General features: G+C 42.9%; 1 protein-coding gene across 16 annotated transcripts in view; it reads left to right on the top strand.

The window, feature by feature from the left end:
• Nucleotides 1–23,097, top strand: part of HHAT (hedgehog acyltransferase) — a 282,686-nt gene that overhangs the window by 109,671 nt on the left and 149,918 nt on the right. For all 16 annotated transcript variants that reach the window (XR_004314459.1, XR_004314461.1, XR_004314463.1 and 13 more), the window contains one exon: nt 5,218–5,368. Coding sequence is in view for 12 of the 16 variants with exons in the window: in XM_032466401.1 (XP_032322292.1) it covers nt 5,218–5,368 (151 nt within the window). In the remaining 4 variants the exon portion in view is untranslated. The remainder of the gene's footprint in view (nt 1–5,217; nt 5,369–23,097) is intronic.

Here is a 23,097-nt window from a genome sequence, read left to right on the forward strand (position 1 = left end):
TCTTGCTTGGGGTCTGTCCTGTGGTTGTAGCCAGACATCAGCTGGCGCTGCAGTCATCTGGAGTTTCCACTGGGGAGGACATCCAGGGTGGCTCCTCACCCAGCTGGCAGTTGAGGCTGACTTGGCTGGGAGCTAAGCTGGTGCTGCCCTGCAGAGCATCTTCTTGTGGCCTCTCTACATGGCTCAGGCATCTCGTAGCCTGGCAACCAGTTCCAAGAGTGAGTGCTCCAAGGGGCAGGAAGCAGAAGCTGCTGGCCAGTGACAGGCTATACTTGGAACTGGAACAGCATCACTCTGTCTGTATCTCTTGATCCTAGGATCTGTCCAGATTTACTTCTGATGAGGGAATGGCAAGATTACATTACAGAGGAACATGTGGGATGGAAGATGTCATTACCACCACTCTTGGGGAATACGGTCTGCCATAGTTTCTTGGTATCCATATAGAATTTATTTATCTTTATGTCTGTTTTTGGTTGACTCCTGTTAAGATGTAAGCCCCATGAAGGCAGGAGTTCCACTGATGTGATGCTTGGTCCATAATATGTATATAATAAATAGTTGTAAAGTTTTCTAATGAGTGTGTCTAAGCCACTGTGTTCAGATTGTTGCCTGTCCTGGAGGTGTGGGTTTTCATCCCACTCCTGATTTACGTTCTTTTCTGTCACTTTGAGCAGAGCGTTCTAAAGTTCTAAAGTTTATTCAACACTGTAGTGCTCAGTATCTGGTAAGTGATTGGGGCTCAACAACTATATATTACATTAATGCAAAATAAGTTATTGATTCTGCTTGAAGCATAGAGAAATTTGGAAGAGACCATATTTGAACTGGGATCTGAGGGATAAATGGGATTTTGCCAGGAGAAGGAGGGATAGGACATAAAGGCAAAAGAAGACAAGTGCCAAAGGGAAAGATAAATGGGACTGTAATGAAACTGACCTGTGAGCCCCCAAAGCCTGGGTCCCCACCTGATCTGACCTCTAGTCTACTTCTCCTAGCACATAACTGGTGATGCAGCAGTCAGGCCCCGGGACGTGCTTGTTGAATGAATGAACGTGACGTGTGAACTCATCTATGACTTTTTTGGGAGGAAGGGGTTAGGTTAGGTAGAAACCAATCAATAACTCCTGCTAGTGAGAGCATCTTTTAAATGTAAACCTGGCAAAAATATTTGGAAATATTAAAAAATAACTAAATTTAGTATTTTTGAATATAATGAAAATTCAGTTTATGTCTGTCAATAAATTTCAGAGTAGAGTCCCTTGTTTTTCGTTTTGTTTTGTTTTGTTTTTTTGAGTCACTTGTGTTCTTGTGTTGCCTTCTAACATGTTGTCAGCCTAGTGGGAGATTGTAGTAAAATCCTGAGGATTAACCCTGAAACCTTAGACCAGATCTTACCAAGGAAAGACTAATCTTTAGGTCAAGGGGAAAGAAGAGTGAGCCATGCAAATATTTCCTAGGGCTGGTGAAAACCAACAGCAAGACAGCAGAATTGTTAAACTCATGGGTACAAACACATTTTTTTTTTCTGAAAAATTAAACAGTAGAGAAATTACAGTTATAATGCTCAAACAACTACTGTGCATCATGTTTTTTTCTGTAAGCTTGTGAACCAGTTACTAAAAGGTCAAGGGAAAAAATGATTTAAGCCTTTTGTGTCTTAATTCATCAAAAATACTTAATATTAGGTAAAAAGGGCACTTGTTGCATATTGATAAAAATGTGTGGCTACTTGTGCTTTCCATCCATTTTGGGCTAAAAATCCCCAATTACCTTATCTTCAGTTAGATGTAGCCATAGCGTTCTGATTAAACACCAGTACAAAATCAGCCCTTTCCTTAGCCTGGTTCCATATGAAAGGACTAACAAATGGTGAAGATTGTGTGCAAATGGTGACTCATAAAAGTGTAAATTCAGTTATGGATTTTTAATTCATATGCCTCCTATTTGACAACTGTACAAAAATAGTGTCAAATGAAAGGCAGCATTTGGGACAAGAAGCAACCCGTTCTCCCTGATCTTGCGTCCCGTTAACAAGGAGAAGAAGTCTGATGCTTCACATATGAAGGAGCTCTGGGTGGTGTTAACCATTCATGCACAGTCTTCCTTGGGTCTTTTGATGCCTTTAGTTCTTCAGGCTGATCATTGTCAACTCTGGAAGTTTTGTGCCTTTTAATTAGTCATTCTTACTTACGTCCTGCCTTTTTGTAGCTCTGGGATATTTCCGACTAAAGCCTGGTGGTTCATTCTGGAATATTTTAGAGCCCTCCTCACTGCCATCTCAGACAGTGGAACTGATTTCTTCACCATTCAGGGTAGTCATATGCTCCCCAACAAATGCTTTTAGGATGGTATTGTTGGCACATATATCCCACTTCTTGATGAATATTTATGCACACACATACACATAAACATATTATACACACACACGTACGTATCAGCTTTTTTCTTGTCTCTTATCAGATCCATCCAAGAATGCTACAATTTTTAAAATTTTAAATTTATTTTTTTACCTTTTAAAAATTAAAAAAAAATTTAGTTTTTTTTTAAGATACAGTTGATTTACAATGTATTAGTTTCTGGTGCACAGCATAGTGATTCAGTTTTTTATATATATATGTGTGTGTGTATATATATAGATATAGATATATATACACACACACATACAGACACACACACACACACACACACACACACACACACATTCTTTTTCATTGCAGGTTACTATAAACCATTGAATATAGTTCCCTGCACTATACAGTAGGACCTTGTTTACATAGTAGTTTCTATCTGCCAATCCCAAACTCCCAATTTATTCCTCCCTCCTCTCTTCCCTCCCTGGTAACCGTAAGTTTGTTTTCTATGTCTGTGAGTCTTTTCCTGTTTTGTAAATAAGTTCATTTGTGTCATTTTTTTTAGATTCCACATATACATGATATTATGATATTTGTCCTTCTCTGACTTACTTCACTTTGTATGATAATCTCTAGGTCCATCCATGTTGCTGCCAATGACATTATTTCATTCCTTTTTTAGGACTGAGTACTATTCCACTGTGTGTGTGTGTGTGTGTGTGTGTGTGTGTGTGTGTGTGTGTGTGTGTGATACATACACACACATACGCACCACATCTTCTTTATCCAGTGATCTGTTGATGGACATTTAGGTTGCTTCCATTTCTTGGCTGTTGTTAACAGTGCTTCTGTGTACATTGGGGTGCATGTATCTTTTCGAATTAGAGTTTTCTCTGAATATATAGGATTGCTACAATTTTATATCAGCCCTTCCAGAAGATATGATTGTAGTCTGGTTTCCAAAAATCTGAAGAAATTGTTTGACTGCTCCTGAATGGGACTGAGACACAGTGACTCTCCTTGTAGGACATGTGGCTTTCCAATTTGAACCACCATTTGCCTTTCCCCAAATGGTATATTCAGAAAATGGCTTATGTGATTCTTCCAGCACAGAGTCACTGTTTATAGCCACACACTCCATGGTAGTCATGTTCTTTCAAAGATCCTTGTGTAATATCAAGAGGGCCAGACAGTAAAATCTTCTGCTAGAGCCTCTTTAAGTCTTGCTTATTTCCTTCAGAATATCCCATAGATGACCCGATCAGCTTCGTCAGCCTGCTCTGCATTACTGCCCTGCGTGCTGGGGAAGGTGGGTCTGGAGGGTGGATAGCATGTGGCTACTGGTCATCTTCTCCAGTGTTTCCTCATGCACTTTGCCCTTGACCTTCTCCTGATGGGCACTGTTCTGGGGGACTCACCTTACTGCCTCACTCTGCTGCTGAGACCAGTGCAAATAGGGCCAGCAGCTCGCCCAGGTTTGTGGTGCCCTATAGACCTGCGGCTCAGGTCTCCCACCCTCTTCCCAAGGTGAAGAGGTCAAAACCACCAGCCCGGAAGCCCACAGAGAGGTGTCAGTCAGTCAAGCATTTTGAGCTTCTTCTGGAGGCATGGGTTGCTCTCAGAGGGGACAGGCAGAGGCCTGAGGGGCCAAAGCATATGTCTTAAGCCTCAGATCTCACCCAGTGTCTGCACCCTGCATTGCTTTTGTTCCAGAAAGACACAATTCTGGCCAAGAAATTACAGGTTCTTGCAGCTTGGAGCCCTTACTTGTGAAGAAAAAAATAGCTTTATTGTGATATAGTTCACATATCATACAAGTCTCCCATTTAAAGTGTATGACTCAGTGGCTATTAGTTTATTACAGATCTGTGCAGCTATCACCACCACCAATTTTGGAATATTTTTATTACCTCAAAAAAAAAAAAAACTCTGCTTTTTTGCTACCACCCCCCCATAATCTCATTCCCCGGCCCCTCAGTGCTAAAGAACTAGTAATCAACTTTCTGTCTCCCATTTCTCTCTTCCGGACTTTCGTATGAATGGAATCATATGATATGTCTTTGGTGGCTCATTTCACTTTGCATGGTGTTTTCAAGATTCACTCATGTTGCAGCATGTAGCAGTACGTCATTCCTTTTTCTGGCTGAATAATATTCTACTGTATGGCTATCCTGTGTTTTGTTTATTCATTCATCTGTCAGTGGGCATTTGGGTTGTTTTCATCTTTTGGCTGTTGTGAGTAATGCTGCTATGAACATTTGTGTATAAGTTTCTATGGGGACATCTGTTTTCATTTCTTTTGGGTATACACCAAAGAGTGGAATTGCTGGGTCATGTGATAACTATGTGTTTAATCATCTGAAAAACTGCCAAACTGTTTTCTAAAGTGGCTGCTTCATTTTGCATTCCTACCAACAGTGTATGATGGTTCCAGTTTCCCCACATATTTGCTTGTTGATCTGAGTTTTTGCTTCTAGCCATCCTAGTGGGTGTGAACTCATGTAAGGTTTTGAGAAGATTTGGGAAGGATTTTTCTTTTCTAATAGTTCTTAAAAATTATACACACACACATATATATATATATGTTTTTAAAGAGTGCTCTTTTCTAGTATCTGTAAAATCATGATTGCTAAGAGGTCCTGTTGCCTGTCACAATAATAAAGGAGATTTCAATATTTGGAAATCCAAAAATCTCATTGCTCAAAACCAACATGGGAGAGTTTTTTAATGTGTGAGTTGAGGGGATGGAGGGGAGGGGTTGGAGAAATGGGAGCAGGTGGTGTGTTTCCTGGGACGTTGCATCTTTCCCGGGAGATTGTTCCACCTCTTGTCGCTGTGTCTAACAGGTCCCTCTGTCTTTCAGGAGGACTGGCGTTGGCCCAGGTGCTCTTCTTCTATGTGAAGTACTTGGTGCTCTTTGGTGTCCCGGCTCTGCTCATGCGCCTGGATGGACTCACGCCGCCGCCCCTCCCTCGCTGTGTGAGCACCATGTTCAGTTTCACAGGGATGTGGAGGTCAGTGGCTTGGTTTATGAAGGCCCTTCAGGGATGTCTAATGGGAGGAGCCTTGGCTTGGCCAACTTCAAAGCACTTGGGCCACCATCCTTTCTCTGCCCCTACTCAAGCCACATTTGGTACTTTAGTTTTTTTTTTCCCCTCATCTAACAAGATGCCAATCCTTGCTTTCTGAACCTCTCAAAAAATATTCAGGCTATGAAGGTATATGAGATAAGAGAGTTTCTCACCATGTCTGTGTACAGATGCACAAAGGGTTATGTCGAAAGTGGTTTCTTACTAACTTAGAACATGCTGTGTGTTGTGATGATTTTATTGCTCTGTTTGTATTGAAAATGACATCTTTACATGTGGGACAGTAGGTTAATGAAATAAACTTAGGTTAATAGCATGGGCCAGGGCACTTCCTAGCTCGGAGATCTGGGGCAGCTAACTGAATCTAAGCTTCAGTTTTCTTATTTCTTACATGATAATAATAATAATAATTATTATTATTATCATCATCTGGAAGAGTTGTTTTGGATTAAGCTAACACATACATTTATAATATCTGGCACATAGTAGGTGTTTATAAATGTTAGCTTTTACCCTTATATTATTTCTATACTTGGTACACATGGATAGATGCTTTTTCTGATTTTTCTTAGTCTTCTTTTTTTGGCTGATTTAAAAAAAATTGAAGTACAGTCAGTTACAATGTGTCAGTTTCTGGTGTGCAGCACAATGTCCCAGTCATGCATATACATACATATATTCATTTTAATATTCTTTTTCATTTAAGGTTATTATAGGATACTGAACATAGTTCCCTGTGCTATAGAGAAGAAACTTTTTTAAAATCTATTTTTATATATAGTGGCTAATATTTGTAAATCTCAAACTCCCAGATTTATCCCTTCTCACCCCCTTTCCCTGGTAACCATAAGATTGTTTACTGTGTCTGTGAGTCTGTTTCTGTTTTGTAGGTGGGTTCCTATTTTTTTTTTCTTTTTAAGATTCCACTACGAGTGATATCGTATGGTCTTTTTCTTTCCCTTTGTGGCTAATTCTTAGTCTTCTTGATCTTGTCCCATGAATTTATGGCTGGCCTGAAAGTCTTTGTTCCAAAAGATCCTTCAGCCCCCCCTGCCGTTTCTGATTGTTGTTCTCCAGATGGGGTTGTTTGCCTGCTGTGTTTCTTATCATTTCCAGTGTGTAACAGGTGACGGGCTGGCTTTTGCAATTGCAAACCTAATGTAAGAACCTCAGGGTGAGGACTGGCACATCTGTGGGAGGCAGTGTCTACTTAAATTGTGCTCCTTGGGAGCCTAGGTTTGCTCAGAAAACTCATTCTGGCTCATCCAGTCTTATATTTCATCCTTGTAGGCAGAAGAACCAAGGGGGAGAGCTCAGTGAATATTACCATGTCTAAGGTTGCTCTTGGAAAGGGAGTGGATGGCATGCAACTTCCTGGTTTTTCGTAGTAATTTATTATGGATGCTGAATTTATCTAAGCCTCTGTGAACACATTTTATTTTGGGTCCAGTTTGCTGCTTGGAATTAGAAATGCCATCTGATTGTTGCAAGGAATGTCACGTAATTGCTTTGATTTGTCCTTAATTGCTTCACTGAATATCATAGGTTGCCCGGTTCTGATGGCGAGGTTAGAAATGGGGCTCTCTCCAGCTCAGGGGCCAGGAAGTGGTTCTTGTTTGAAACGTGAGCCTGGTTGGAAGGCTGTTAACTTTTGACCTGCTCATAAAAGTAATTTACTGAATGAATGGGTTGGAACTCAGCATGGTTTGGGGAACATGTCATGAGTGCCTTGTGGGCACCTTGCACAGTTCCTCTGACTCCTTGGGGTGAATTTCACACTCACATGTTTCTTGGGAGGCACATTCTTTTAAAGGGCTCCTCCAGTGTTGGTTGGCATAATAAAAAACCTTGACTCTAGGCAGGCATGCCAGCTCCAGGCTAATTAATTAGATATTTTATTTTTTATCCAAGATCCTTCGTTATATACAAACCACCAAGATGGAGTGAGCCTGTCTGCCGAGAACTTTTGTCATTCTTGTTTGGACCTAGCCTCAAATAGTGTAGCTCCCAGGTTGCTGAAACACTCTCTCCTCCCTCTCAGTTGCTACGGGGGCAGGAAAGTGATAATGAAAAGTTACTCTGGCATGCCTCCTCCGAGGGTTGTGTTTCTAAAGGGAGGTGCTTACCAGGGCAAGTGATGAAACAGCAAACCTGGTCCTTCCCGGGAGTGTGACCTAGACTGTATCCGGCTTCCTTTAGCTGGCATGGGTGTAGATTTTCCCCTTCACGTTTGTTTGAGTTTCTTGAAGGGTTTTCTGATTTGCCAGTTATACTTAGAAACACCTGGGCCTTCATTCTCTGCACACAACAGCCATTCCACAATACGTAGCTAAATTGAAGAAGGGAGGTTAACTCTCTTGTGAACTGTAGTGCACAATTTAAGGCTCAGAAGAAGTTGTTTTTTAACTGTAAAAAAGGATACAAAGTATAGGTTCCCCTTGGCACTATTCATGATGTTCCTCCACCTTTATGAGGAAGTTTACTGTGTTCATAGTCAGGATCTGGTCACATAACCCTACAGCGGTCCTGGTCCCCGTTCTCTAACTTTTCTCCATAAGAATGAATGTCAAGGGAAAAGAAAACTTAAAATGTGTACATCTAACTTTACATTAATATTTCTGGGCCATCACTGAGGCATGGCTGCAGACAGGGGCTTGCTCCTGAGTTTTGGTTCAAGAAGAATTGAGTCATGAGCAGATGTGACAGCTGGTGTTGTGAGTCAGTCTGCTGGGCGGGGGCAGCCACTCATACAGTGACACAAACAAAGGGCAGGGGGTAGATGGGGAGTGGAGGGAAGAGATTTGAAAACAATCTTCTGGAGATCACTTAATGGTCACCTAAGCTGTCTAGAAAATCCACACTGGATGAGATTTAGAACTGATGATGAGAGCTGGATTTTAGCCTCCCATTTTAAAGGACCCTTATGTACCTGAACACCGTGCTGACTGATTGCATTGTCTTTCAGTCCACTTAGCAGTAAGCAAAGACTTAAAGCTGGCAGCCTACCATACCAGAGGAATCTGAGCGCTCCATCACAGAACAGATGAAATCGGCCATCAGCAGAGAGATAATGTTCCCTGATGTGATAGTTCAAATTGATCATGAAAAATTGCTATTCGCCCAGATGGCCCAAACCTGAAAGTTAGGACCTGGCTGGTTTGTTTATTATTATTTTTTTTCCTACTAGCTCTTCTGTTTCATGTAATTCCCGCTCAGATATCTATAGGCAGAACAAAACCCTGAGGAGTTTGTGTATTCCCTCTTGCATGATTTTTCTGTGGCATGAGAAATTGAGAATTTCCTGCTTAATTTTGGGGTTTCATGTTTTAATTTAGGTGGGCTGAGATCTGTAACGAGCATCTTTTGCCGGGAGTCATTAAAGATGACATTGCGTGTCCAAGGCTCCAAATTAGAAATCTGATCATATTCCTCTGACTTGATTTCTAGCTGTGGAAGCAAAGTGTGCAAAGTGATAGAATTTCCCATGGCGGCTGGTGAGTTATGGGTCAGTTTCAATTATCTCAGGAATCTCGCACAGCTTACCCTCTGCATTTCTTGAATTATGATGCTCTCAGGTCTTCGCAGGCAAACTCATGTTTCACTGCTTATCGCAGAGGGATCTGAGTGCCGTTGGTGGCTGCTAGACCTTAATATATGGGGTCATCTTTGGGGTGGAGTTGGGAGGAACCTGAGCCCTCTTTTCTAGTGGGGCATTGATTGCATGAACTGATAGGCCCATAGGAGAATTTAGGTCCCTACGTGGAGAGTTGATCCAAGCCTGTGATAGATGCTAAAGACTAGCTGCACAAATTGCTGGCTTTGCATGGATCCTGCCTTTGAGTCGTGTTTAACCTCAGGTTGCAGGGCAGGATGGCAGCATGGAGTTTTGAAACATACAGCATGCCTACCAGCATTGCCAGGTGGAAAGCAGGGGAAGTGGGAACGTAAATGAGAAAAGGTGCTTATTAACAGGTGCTATTAATGGATTCACTTTTTTTTTATTTTGGAGGCAGCTTAGTAACTAACAATTTGGTATGTACTAGCTGTGTGATTTGGGAAAATAATTTGGGTCAATCTTTTTGTTTCTAAAATGGAGGTAATAATAGCACTTGCCTCATAGTGATCATGTGAGGGTTGATTGAGCCCAGGGTACAGTCGGTCGGTCCTCAGGAAGTGGTAGCTTCTTACTTTCTTGTACTTGGAAATCCAAGGCAGCCAGAAGTGACTGCGAGACTGGCCGCGTTAGGGAAGCAGCGGGCAGTGATGGCACTGGCTGCGTGGAGGCTCCAGTCCAGCCTTGAGCCTGAGACGTGACAATCCAGAGACAGACCGTGGTGGAAAAGTGACAGGCTCCGCCCTCAGAAAGGAGCTGGATCAAGCCACTTTCGCCTCAGTTTCCTCTGTTAAATGAAAGACAGACTCTTGTTGCTAGATAATATCTGTGCTCCCTTCCGGTTCTGTCGTTGCATTAGTCCCAGCAAAAGTTCTCCCTCCTACCCGCGCCTCCTCCACCTGGGTAATTGGGTGCATTATTTAACCTCCTTTTGCCTCCGTTCTCTGAGGTATTAAAATAGGGCTAATGAGAGCACCTGCCTCACTGGGAAGATGCTGAGTGGGCTCACGTACTGAAGCAGTGAACACAGAGCAGGCACAGGTAGACACCAAGTATTAGCTGATAATCATGATGACAGATGTGAGAATAAGTGTGACACTATTTGTTTTTTAATTTCCTGGAAAAGACAGGCCTGAGAGGATGGGTGGTGGAGGAGGTGGACGGTGGTAGGGGAGGGTTATAATATGTGCAAGACATGGATTTCACAGTGGAAGCACGGGGGTCCCTGTAATCTCGACCACTGCGACCTCCCTCTCACCCCTGCGGGAGTTCTTTTTGCAAACAGTTCCCAGCGACGGGACACTTGCATCCCCTCCCAGTTTGGGGTACCTCTCTTAGCCCGCCCTTCTCCCTGAGGATTCCCATCTCAGCAGGCTCAGCAGACATTTTCCTGCTTCTTATATTTATACTTCAAAATCCCCTTACCGTCTCCTGCAAACATAGACTTCCATAAATCAAAGCAGAAGCAAAGAAGAAGCTGAGGCAAATTTTATGAACCATCATTATGTTTTGCTTCCTGGATTTATTTTTACTTCCAAGACAGTTACTCTGCTCTTCTCTTATTTTCTCCCCACATGGAGGATTCTTTCAGTTCACGTATTATTGAGTGGACCCTCAGACTGAAGGCTTTTAGAGGAAGAGGTGCTCTGATGCAGGTAACACTAGGGCATCTTTCAACAGAGGGCTTCTGTTGGTCACCAGTCACCGGAGCCCGACTGCCCGGGTTTGCTTCCTGGCTCCACTAATTACCCAGTCACCCCTCCGTGCCATAGTTTCCTTCCTTGGACAATGGAGACATCATATATATAAAATAGATAAACAGCAAGTTTCTTCTGTATAGCATGGGAGCTATATTCAATATCTTGTAGTAACCTAAAATGAAAAAACTGAAAAGGAATGTATGTATGACTGAAACATGCTGTATGCCAGAAATTGACACAACATTGTAAACTAACTATACTTCAATTAAAAAAAAATACTCACCTACTGGAACTAATGCCCTGTTCTTGTCATGGCAACAGCCACGCTCCACAGTGACTGGCTCTTTACTTGCTCACATCCCACCAGCTCTTGGAGGGCGATGATCAGATCTTGTGTCCCCAGCACCCTTCCCAGTGCCCAGCACGTAGTGGGTACTCAGGAAATATGTGCTGAATGGATGAGTGGTCACTCTTTTCTGAAAACTTGATTACTAGGTTGCAAGAGCCAGATTTTCAAGTGTTGTGATCTGGCGGCTGAGCCGTTGCTCTGTGTCACCTGTGCTGACACATCCTTGCTGTAGGTACACGTGCCGTGACCACTGTCAACCCTCCAGCCTCCTTAGCTCCCTGTTTTTCTCATTAAGTATTGGTGCCAAAGTCTTGTGTCTGCTCGCAGTTCTCCTGAGAATGAATCTGTCTGGAGAAGAATGAGGACTGTATGCCTTTCTTCCTTCATTACTGTCATTATTTTATCAGACATTGTGCTACATCCTTGATACCGGATGAGGGAGAATGTTGTAAACTTACAGGAGGAAAAGAGATTCCATTCAGATTTTGATGTGAGAGAGGAGTTTGACAGCTGTTTGTCTTTGGGGATAAGATTTTTCTGAGGAAGGGGCTGCCAGAAGATATCCTGATCTCTTATGATGGATGATGAGGAGTAAGGAAGCGGGACACGGAAGGAAGCCCTTTGAAAACACATCCCCAGAGCTAATACTGAGAGCCCTGAACAACACAAGGGTTGGGTCGCTGACCGCCGCTTGCAGTCAAAAGTCTGAAGATAATTTATCATCGGTCCTCTGAATCTGTGGTTCCTCCCTATCTGTGGTTCCACATCCTTGGATTCAATCAACCTTGGACCCATAGTATTTACTGCAGAAAGAAATCTGCATGTAAGTGGACCCACACAGCTCAAATCCACGTTGTTGGAGGGTCAGCTGTCACGGTGGGGATGATAATAGTAGTAGCAGCAGTGGCAGCTGCAGCAGCAAACACATAATGCTTGTGTCATGCCAGGCACGTTTCTGTGCGTGTTTACGTTTTTATTTCATCCTCGCAGAACCCCTATGATGTAGGTTCTGTCACCCCCACTTTACAAATAATGAAACTGTTGAGATCCCACACTAAATCCTTAACTCACAGGGCTACCAAGTGGTGGAGCTGGGGTTTGCACCCAGGCACGTGGCTCTGGAGTCTGTGCGCGTAATCGCTGCCTTTCACTGTGTCTAGTGGAATCAAATGGAGGTGAATTCCTCCTCCGGGGTACAGAATGTAAGGCTTGTGTGACAGGATCTGGAACTTAGGGGTACCGAGAATGGTGATGGCTTTAAAACTGACTCCCTAGAAAGGGAGGTGGTGTAGGGGGTGATAGGGGAGGGGGCAGTTGGGTAGTGGGTTGGCCTCTATGTGCCAAAGGACGAGGAGGCAGAGTGGCCATTTAACCCTGAGTAACTGACTGAGGGAAGGGTATGGGGTCTGTGGGGCTTCTGGTCTTATGTTACCTCCCGTATGTTGCAAACAGCGATCTAGAAATGGCTGCCTCGATGGAGGTAGGATGGGGTGGGACGGCCCCTGGTGCCCATGTAGAAACTTGACTTTGTTTCTCCTGCCAGTGTCTCCTCCTCCTGTGTCCCCTGGCCTACGACCACCTTGACGGCTGTCCTCTTTCTCCTCCCCTGGTTCTTTATCTTACTTTCACCTGAATCAGGTCCTCTTTGCCAATGAGGATGGAGAATTGCCTCTCATCTACCAATATTTAACCTTCTGGGCCCTCAGCACTTTCTTTCTTTCTTTCTTTTTTTTGGTGAGGGGAGGTAATTAGGTTTGTTTGTTTGTTTGTTTATTTATTTTAATGGAGGTACTGGGAATTGAACCCAGGACCTAATGCATGCTAGGCATGCATGCTAACACTGAACTATATCCTCCCCCAGCACTTTCTTATTTCTAATTCCCACCCTCTTTTCAGCAAACCAGTGTTGCTTTTTGCCCCACCTCAGTTCTGAGGATGGCATTCAAAGTGCAACCTGCTGTTTCTCTGAAATATTTATCCATATTTTGATGTATAATTTTTATATTTGTATGCAGTCAGATCTCTTATTCTTTCCCTGTATAGTTTCTGCCTTTGGTGATAACCTGAGGGAGTCCTTTTGAAATTTATTAATTATTGTATAAGGCAAGAATCCTGCATTGGGGGATCCACAAGCTACTGAAACACTTTTTCTGTAGATTCTCAGAAACCTGCTCTCCGTAGTCTGTGCACCGTCTAGCCTGGGACCTGGCACATATTAGGCCCTCAACAAACAGATGTTTCCCGAGTGGAAGATGATAGATGATATCCCACGTCCTCCACTCCTGTAAAGAGATAAAAGAGAAACTGGCTGACATGTGAAGTGTGAGTCCAACTTAATTTATTCCCAGTGGCTAACGTGCCGTCCCGACTGCATTGATAAAATGCCATCTGTTTCCATATAATCTGCCGCCTCTGTTGTCCCTGAGGCTCCTTCTGGGCCCCCCTCTGACGGCGTGCGTCCTAGGTGCTGTGTTTCTTTAGAAACGTGAATGTTTCAGCCTTTCTTGTATTGAACAACTTACCGTTAGAATCCAAGAGGGAATTTGTGTCTCTTTATTGGGTCTCAGGAAAGAAGAGAAGGGAGTGAGTAAAGAAAACAGTTCTTTTATTTCTTCTCATTAGAGGCTAAAAGGCACCCAACCAGCCACCATCACCGCCACCCCAACCACAACTACCACAAAAGAGAAAAATGTAAAGGACCTTTGTTATTTTAGGGACAGGAGACCAGAGAGAGGCCGTTCTCTATTCCAAAGAAGGTGGGAAGGAGTGAAGCCCTGATCACGGACAATCTGGTTTTTGTGCAAAAGGGAACGATAAGGCTAAACTCTGCAGCCTCCTGAAGGAAGGAGGGGGCTGAGTAGGCGTCACCTAGAATGTGAAAATTATGCCTCAGATTCTCATCCTTGGACCCTGCGGAGCTTTCCATCTGTTGCTTCTCCTCTCTGTCCTCTCTCCCTGTTTTACATGTTATAATCCCCAGCCCTGGCCATGGGGGTCATTTTGGCCTGGATCTGAGAGACGCAGGACCGTTTTCGTTACTCATCCATTGAGAGCAAGGCAGGCCCTTGCTTCTGTTGCCTCGAGTGGAGATTGCTCCTGGTTTCCCCAGATTGTAGGAAAACTGGTCTAAACTGTGGTCAGATTCCATCTCACTATTACTAGTGGACTGAGGAATAGATCTCAAATGATAGTGGGTAACAGACTCATCTGCAAGCTTGTTAAATGGTAAAATAGGAGCCTGCGTCTCGATTCGGATTAAGTGGTTTGGGATAGTGCCCACTGATCTGCATGTTATCAAGTGACTAAGGTGATTCAGTGTCCATAGACCGTACTTTGAGAAGCATTTGTGACCATCACCCTTGGCCTTAGAAGGAGTCCCCATTCGTACCAAGCCCTTCCTGATCTGGCCCCTCTGCTGTCTTGCATTCTCTGTTTTTGGAGCACTAGCCATGTGACAGTCTAATGGGGAAAAGGGACACTGATTTAAAGGCCAGTTACAGGCTGGGGTAGAATTGCTCTGTGACAGATGCCGTGAGGGAGGGATCCATGGTGCTGTTGCAGCTGCGCAGAGGGATTTGTTCTAGTCTTAGAAAGCGCCTCTGCTGAGATGTGGCTCTACCTGAGGTCTGAAGGTTAAGTAGGAGGGGAAGGAGTCTTCCAGGAGGAGGGAACGGCATGTACAAAGGCTTTGTGATAGGAGAATGTGGCAGTTTTCTGGCCTGAAGAAGACCATTGTGGCTGGGGTGCAGAGAACGCATGGGTAGGGGTCATTTGAGATGAGGCTGGGTACAGGTAGGGTGTCTGACTAAGGATGACCCTATTAGCCAGGGAGGAGTTTAGGCCCCCTACAAGGCCTGATATTTTTAGAACTTCAACATTTTCAGCCTGCATGGAGAGGTTTGAGCCTGTAAAGGAGATGAAAAAGGATTGGCTCGAGAAGGCCAACTTCTCTTGGAACATAAAAAAGAAAAACTAGAGAGTGTATTTGGCAAAGAAGAGCAAAGAGTATTTCAAGAAAGGAGGAATGGGTCACCAGAGTCTGATGCTTCTGAGAGGTCAAGGGGTTTGTCAACTAGAGGTTATTACTAATCTTATCAAGAGAGCTTGCTTCATTCAGTAGAGTAAAGGGGCTGGGTTAGTAGTCTAGTCTAGTCTAGTCAAGGGGCTAGATGGGAGGGGTTTCAGCGGGAGGGGAGGAAACCTTTATTTCCTGACAGTCCCTCCCTCAGTGCGCCGTTCTGGCTCTGTTGGACTATGTGCTGTCCTCCAATGCCGTCAGCCCATTCCGTTCCCATTGCCAGTTCATTCCTACTTGTGCATCTTCTGCTCTCAATTCGCCCTGCATCTTTTCTGGGATACCTGCCCTGGCTCTCTAAGGTTGAGTTAGGTACTCCTTTGCTGTGCTTCCACGGTGCCCTCTGTACTTTCACTCTTCATCATGCTTATGTGCAAATTGGCATTGTAATCACTGGTCATCTTGCCTGTCTCTTTCCACTGGGCCATGAGTTCCTTGATGGTAGTGGTCCTCTCATATCATGTGTGCCTTTGGCATTGCCGAGCAGTTAGTAGGCACTTGTGTGGAATGAACAGTAAATGAATGAGCATATAATTCAGTGATGGCTATAGTGATGTCTATGGTAGGATCATTGTCATATATACCTTTATCACATATAACATACATTGTTATTGACTACATGACAATATACCATTGTTATAGCTGCTACCACCCAGTCCTGCTACGTATGCTCTTAGCCATGTGGGATTCTTCTTTGTAGAGGTAAAACACACCATGGTTCCTGTCTTTCCTACACTACCATTCACTTAACATATACCTATTGAGTACATCCTACGTGCTAAGAACAGAGGGAAATACAGAAGTGTTAGTTTTGTTTGCCCTCAGGGGACATGTGCTTAAATATCAAATACATGGCAGAATATGACAAGGCTTCAGTGACTCATTTAGGCAGTAAGTGTATGCTGAGTTCAGAGGCAGCAGAGACCACTTGCAGCTGGGCTTATCAAGCAAGATGCTCAGAATGAGTTGGCATTGAGAGGAAGGCTCATTTCTTCATTTATCATCATGTCTCCCAGGAACCAGGCTTTGTTAGATTTTGGCTATACAAAAGCATGTGTGAACTCTTGGTGGGATGGGAAAGGAGCAAGAGGACTAAGCCAGTGACCACATCTGCCAGGTACTGGGCAAGTCATTTTCATATACCTTATGTCATGGTGTAGAGTTTGTACATCACTCTACTGTACAAAATAAATGTAATTTCTCTATTTCAAACAGCAGATCCTAATTAGGACATCTGGGAATGGGGTTGGAAAGGGGCAATTCAATTTTAAAAGCCAATCAATAAATATTGAATGCCTATGTGACAGGTGCTGTTTTAGGCTCTAGATAGAGAATAGTAAGAAAAAGAGCAGAAAAACATCCTGCCCTCGTGGAACTTCCATAATAATAAGAGGAAGACAATAAGCAAAATAGGTAAACTATATAGGATGTTAGAAACTCATAACTATTAGAGAAAAAATAAATCAGCTGAAAGGGGACAGGGAGTGGCAGGAGTTGCAGTGTTAATGGGGTAGACAAAGAAGGACTGCTGAGAAGGGGCCATTTGATCAGAGACTTGCGTGAGATGAGGGAGTGGCTGTGTTGGTGGCTGAGGGGAGTGTTTCCAGCAGAAAGTACACCAAGTATGGAAAGTGAACCTGGGTGTTTAAGGAACGGCAGTGCTACCAGAGTGGTGGGGCAGAATGAGCAAGGGGAAGTGTAGTGGCAAATGAGTGTCCAAGAGAACAGGGGACCATTACAAGGCCTTTGGATTTTATTTTTGCTTTATGATTTTTTAAGCTCTGTTATTGAGTGCATACTCATTTGGGACTGTTATACCTTCTTGATGAAGTAACCACTTTATCATTTTATAATGACCCTCTTTGTTGTTGTTTATGTTTCTCATTCTGAGGTTTATTTTGTCTGATGTTAATATAGTGACTCCAACTTTCTTTTGATGTGTTTCCAGGGCATATCTTATTCCATCCTTTTTACTTTTATCCTATATGTGTTTTTATAATTAAGATAAGTTTTGAATAGATGGCATAGAGCTGAGTTTTACTTTTTTAACCAAAATGACAGTCTCTACCATTGGCCATTTAGACCATTTAGAGTTAACAAAATTATTGGTGTGGTTGCATTTAAAGCTACCATCTTGATAATTGTTTTCTATGTGTCGCATCTGTTACTCTTTTTTTTTAATGCCTTCATATTTATCTATTTGTCTGTCTATCTACCTGTCTATCATGGTAGCATATACAATTTTATAGAAAATTTACTTTTTTTTTTGAATATGAGGAGCTCACATTTATTGAAGGTTTACTTCATGTCAGAGTATAGAGCTAAGTATTTTACAAAGGTTATATCAATCCCTACAATATCTCTCTTAAGAAGAGTTTATTTCCCTAATGTACAGGTTAGCAATTTGGAGCTTACAAAGGTTATTACCTGAGGTCACTCTCCTAATGTGAACTTACATCCAGATCAATTCAGTGGCATCATCTGAGTTTTTATCAGTACTTTCCTTTTCTGTGATATTATAATGCTTTTCAGTTACTGAAGTACATCTATGCCTTTTCCCTTAACTCGATGAGAAATTTTACCATTTTAACCACTTTTAAGTGTACAGTTTGTGTACATTTGGTGGCATTAAGTCCATTCACCTTATTCCGCGATCATTACCACCATCCATCTCTAGAACTTTTTCATCTTCCCAAACACAAACTCCATACCCACCAAACAGTGGCCCCTCATTCCCTCCTCTCCTAGCTCTTTTCTGGTCTTGTTAACTTCTTTGTGTAGGTTCACATGTTCCATTTGATATACTCCTTTCTGCTGGAAGAACTTCCCCAGCCTTCTGGTCTGCTGACAGTGAATTATTTAAACTTGTCTTTTTTGTGTGTGAAAATGTTTTTATTTTGCTTTCAATTTTGAAAGTATTTTTTATTGGATATGGGATTTTTTGTTAACAGTTATCTGCAGATTTTTGACTATGTGGAGGGTTGGTGTCCCAACCCCCACGATGTTTAATCATTGACTTTGTATATATGTATGTGTATATAGGTACATGTATGTGTATGTATACACACACATATATAATTGTATACACACATATAGATGTGTGTGTGTGTACAGTTGACCCTTGAACAACATGGGCTTGGATTGTGCGGGTCTGCTTATACAAGGGTGGTTTTCAGTGGTAAATACTGCAGTTCTGCACTATCCATGGTTGGTTGAATCCACGGATATAGAGGGTTGACTGTAAGTTATATGAGGATTTTCAGCTGCACAGAGGGTTGGAGGCCCCTAACCCCTACATTGTCCCAGGTCAACTGTATATTTGAGGAGATTTTTTAATAGGAATTGGCTCATGTGACCGTGGAGGCCAAGAGGTCCTGCTATCTGCTATCTGCAAGCTGGAGACCTAGGGAAGTGGTGGTGTAATTTAGTCTGAGTCCAAAGGCCTGGTGACCAAGGGAGCTGACGGTGTAAGTCCCAGTCCCGGTCCAAAGGCCTGAGAATCCAGGGCTGATGGTGTACGTCCTGGTCTGAGAACCAGGAGAGTCGATGTCTGAGGGCTGGAGAGGATGGGTGTCCCAGCTCCAGCAGAGAGCAGATCCTGCCTTCCTGTTGCTGTCAGGCCCTCCATGGGTTGGGTGATGCCACGCACACTGGTGAGGGTGGATCTTCTTTACTCAGCTTATCTATTCAAGTGCTAATCTCTTCTCAAAACACCCTCATGGACACACCCCAAAATACTGTTTACCAGCTCTCTGGGCATCCCTGAGCCCAGTCAAGTTGATACATAAAGTGAACCATCACAGCTGGGCGGACGTGGAAAGGATTTGAGCTGAGAAGGGGCGCTGCGCTGTGTTAGGAGACTAGTCCTTAGGGGTGAGGGCAGGAGCAGTGAGCAGCTAAGAGGGTGTTGTAGTAACTCAGAGCCAGGCCTTGATGCTGTGGTGCTCACCACTCAGGAGGGCTTTCCAGCCCCTCCTCTGCCCCTCAACCACGCCTGCATTACAGATGGGGCACAGCCTCCGGAGGACCTCGGCTGCTTTGCTGCAGCTTCTAAAAGAGCTGGACCGTGGGATCGCGGTACCTGGTACAGGTGCCGGATGAGCGCCAGCTTGAAACTGAACTGACTGAAGCTTTAGTTTCTGTAAAGCAGTTTGGCATTCCACATTGTTAGTCTTGCACATTCAAATTAGTTTAAATATTGGGTGCCAAGTATTAGATAGCAAAACACTCCTTGTTTTTCTGAGTAAAAGATACGTATGTATCCTTACTAAGTTTTGACTTTCCTTTTCGCAACTATAATCACAGCCCTTGAGAACCACATCTCATTCACCTTGACAGCGCAAGGGAATGTGACCAGATTGCCTTCGTGAAGGTATTTGCATCCAGAGGAGAGTGTAGAAATAATTCGTGTCACGTTGCTCCAGCGAATACAGAAAATCCTGGAGGTAATGCATTATTAACTGCACGCATAGCAGGGCTGCCTTGTATACAATTTAAGTGTGAACTCATTAGCATTTCAGGTTGATTCCTCTTTTTAGATTTAATTAGATTTCAGGCCACAGTCAATTTATTAAATGAATTTCTCACAGCTTAAAAGGTGTAATATGTTCATGGCAGTAGCTTTTCATCACTCTCTTCTCATTTCCTCACATGCTCAAGCAGATCTCTGCTTCCGTCTTGGAGTCAAAGCCAGGGGTTCTTTTCCAAAGATACCGTGTTGTGTTATATAGCCTCTTCTGTGCTTAGAGACACTGGGGCTATGGGAGGGCTATCTTTTAATCCGCATTATCTGACATAAATGCACTTCTTGTAGATTTACCACCAGTCAATTTAACTAATGCACAATAAATAGCACTATTTTCTATTTTGATGGCCCTTTGTCACTGTGAATCTTTCTATTGTTATTTTGGCCCCAAATCCACAAGACCTTTATTTCTACTGCTATGAGGAGAGCACTGGGACTATTCAAACGATGCGAAATTAAATGTAATGAATCAAACCACATTAGTGTTTCTCAGGATGAGCTGGAAAACTAGACCATAACATGCAGTAATTTATACTGATGTTCCGCATTTGTCTAGAAGAGCATAGTGAATGCTCTTCTGAGCGGCTGGAGGGTCCTAACCCCATCGTTACCATTGCCTTCCTGCATGAACTTATGTCAGCTGCTGGACCACTGGGCTGTGGGTGGGGCTTCTGATGTCTTACCATCCCAAGACAGGGAGAGGTCTGCTTGATTTCTGGTGGTTCCTGCCAGCTTTAGGATACGTCTGTGTGTGTGTGTCAGTGTGTTTGTGAGGCAAGGGGAAGTGGTGCGAAAAATAGGTAAGTTTCTGATTGTGTTTAACAATGACCTAGATAAATAATGTCTATAATACAAAGTGGGGGACAGCGTATTACCTGAGGTACTTCAGATTTCTAACTGAACTAGGGTCTCAGATTAAAGTCAGCTGTGGCCAGCTCCAAGAAGGAAGTTGCTTGTATGACATGCACTGTCTGTCTTCAAGTGTATTGCATTTTGAAAGTTCAGTTGGAAAGGAGATTAAAGACACAGCCACCAAAGTAGGATAATGTAAGTATAAATCCGTTTCTGTAAAATGAATCTATTTCTATAGCATAAGGATAAGCCCGTTTTTGCCACAGAGCAAAAGCTGTGTTCGGAATGCTGTGAATTCACAATTCAGGAAAAAAAAAATTAGTTCAGAAGCAAAGCCCAGAGGCAAAATGGGATTGTGGCAGATCGACAGTCTCATCTCTAAGGAGAGGGCTAATTATATTTATTTTTGCAAGACTCTGAATGAGCTAGGTTATGTAAGAGGTCTGTGAATGTAAAAAAAACTTCTGATTTTCTGCCTGTTCATTATTCATATAGGAATGATGACCCCTACTATTATTATTTTTTTATTGTATAATTAAAAAAAAATTTATTGAAATGTAGTTGATTTACAATGTTAGTTTCAGGTATATAGGAAAGCGATTCAGTTATACATGTACATGTATATATATTTTCTTTGCAGATTCTTTTCCATTACATGTTATTACAAGAAATTGAAGCTAGTTCCCTGTGCTCTACAGTAGGTCCTTGTTGTTTATCTATTTTATATCTAGTAATGTGTGTCTGTTAAGATAAACCTGTTATTAACTCCATGCCTAATACCTTCCAGAGGAGAGGGTGGAAAGTGCTGATTGCCGTGGAGTTGTAGTTGTAGTTGTAGGGTTTCTTGTAACCTGAAAGATTTCCACAGCCCTTCTGTCTTTTATGACATTGAAGAGTATAGTTCTTCTTTGTTTAATGGAACATGCCCCATTTTGAGTTTGTCTGATGTTTCCTCTTGGTCAATTTAGATTGTCCATTCCCAGTGGGAATACTGCATCAGAACTGTTGTGTCTTTTTTGGGGCATCACAACGTCTGGATGCACACCATGTGCAACAATCTCATTGGCACTGTTAACTTTCATCATCCTGGAAGACTGTCCTGAACACCCTTTAGTAAATAAGGATTTTACTGCTGTGTAGTTACTACTTTTTTTTTTTTTTTGCCTTGCAATTAATAGGCTTTCTGTGGGATACACTTTAAGACCATACAAATATCCTGCTCTTCTTTGAAATTCCCCCCCAGATTTAGCATTGTGGATGATCCTTGCCTGAGCTAACCTTTGCCAGGATGATTACAAAATGATGATTTCCCAACTTTGGCACCTACCAGTTGGCACTTGGGGTTCTATTGTAAACAAAAGCCTCTCCCCCATTTGTTTGTCTGTCTCTTTATTATCTCTATGATTGCATCACTTCCTGGTTTTCAGAGGTTGATAATTTATTACTGGATTCAATGTTCAGTGCTCACATTGTCCCAGTCGTAGCTGGTGGGGGCCCCATCAACCTGACTTGCAGATGCTCAAAGGGTATTTGGGAAGGATACCTCATTTGTACAAACCAGTCCCTGCCAGTCACCATTCTCTCCACCGTGGTCCCAGGAGTGTCTGCCAGTAAGTTCAGGGTCATGCTGATGATGTGCAGAGTATCAGTAAGATGAGGTTTCGAGGGTTTCTTTGCCTCTCATTGGACCCAAACTTGAACGTCAGTGTGTAGTCTCTTGTCAGGTGAGTGGGGAAGGAAGGAACAAGGAGGCCAGACCTCCTCCCATGCAAGGAGAGAGCCCAGGACTGAGACGGGAGTGAGAAGGAGGAACACACCCACGTGCTTGACTTCTAACACAGGGACTCCTCCCTCTATAACAGGTGGCACAGTCTGAGTTCCGGGATCTGACCACGCCGAGGCTGGTCCTCCTCTGCGGGCTCAAGGTCAGGCTCCCTCATCCTTGTCTTCACAGATGCTTGAGAACTGGGCCTATTTCATCTCCCCATTGGGTGCTCCCAGCAGAACTGACATGTGGACCTCTTCCACCAGCAACTCTTCACGTCCCAGGGCCACTTGGACCCCGGGATCTCAGACCGCATGCCCTGTGTTTTCTTGTGTTTCCATAGGACATCTAATCAGCTGTAATATTGGGCCTCAGGTTCCTTTCATGCTAAAAGAGGGAGTAGAATTAAGATGTTTAAAATCCTCTTGAGCTATAAAATTCTCTAATTCTGAAAATTGAGGTAGGAATTTTATGTGCTTGAATTAATATTCTCACACATTTGTCCTTACCCACCAACCCTATATATTCTGCTCTTGTGTCAAGCAAAATAGGCATTTTGCATAAGTTAGCTTCTTTAATAATTTTTTACCCTCCAAATGATCCCTAATGATAGAAGTATAAGCAGGATGTTAATTAATATATTTGCTAGCTGTAATGTAGAGATGGATAGACACAAAGTATTCTCATAATAAGGGAAAGGAATTTCTGCACATTTCTGATCTCCTCCTAAGACTACATTAAGTTAATGCTTACCCATAATGAAGCCACTCTAATC

The sequence above is a fragment of the Camelus ferus genome, chromosome 23, assembly GCF_009834535.1.
Source record: "Camelus ferus isolate YT-003-E chromosome 23, BCGSAC_Cfer_1.0, whole genome shotgun sequence".
Lineage (NCBI taxonomy): Eukaryota > Metazoa > Chordata > Mammalia > Artiodactyla > Camelidae > Camelus > Camelus ferus.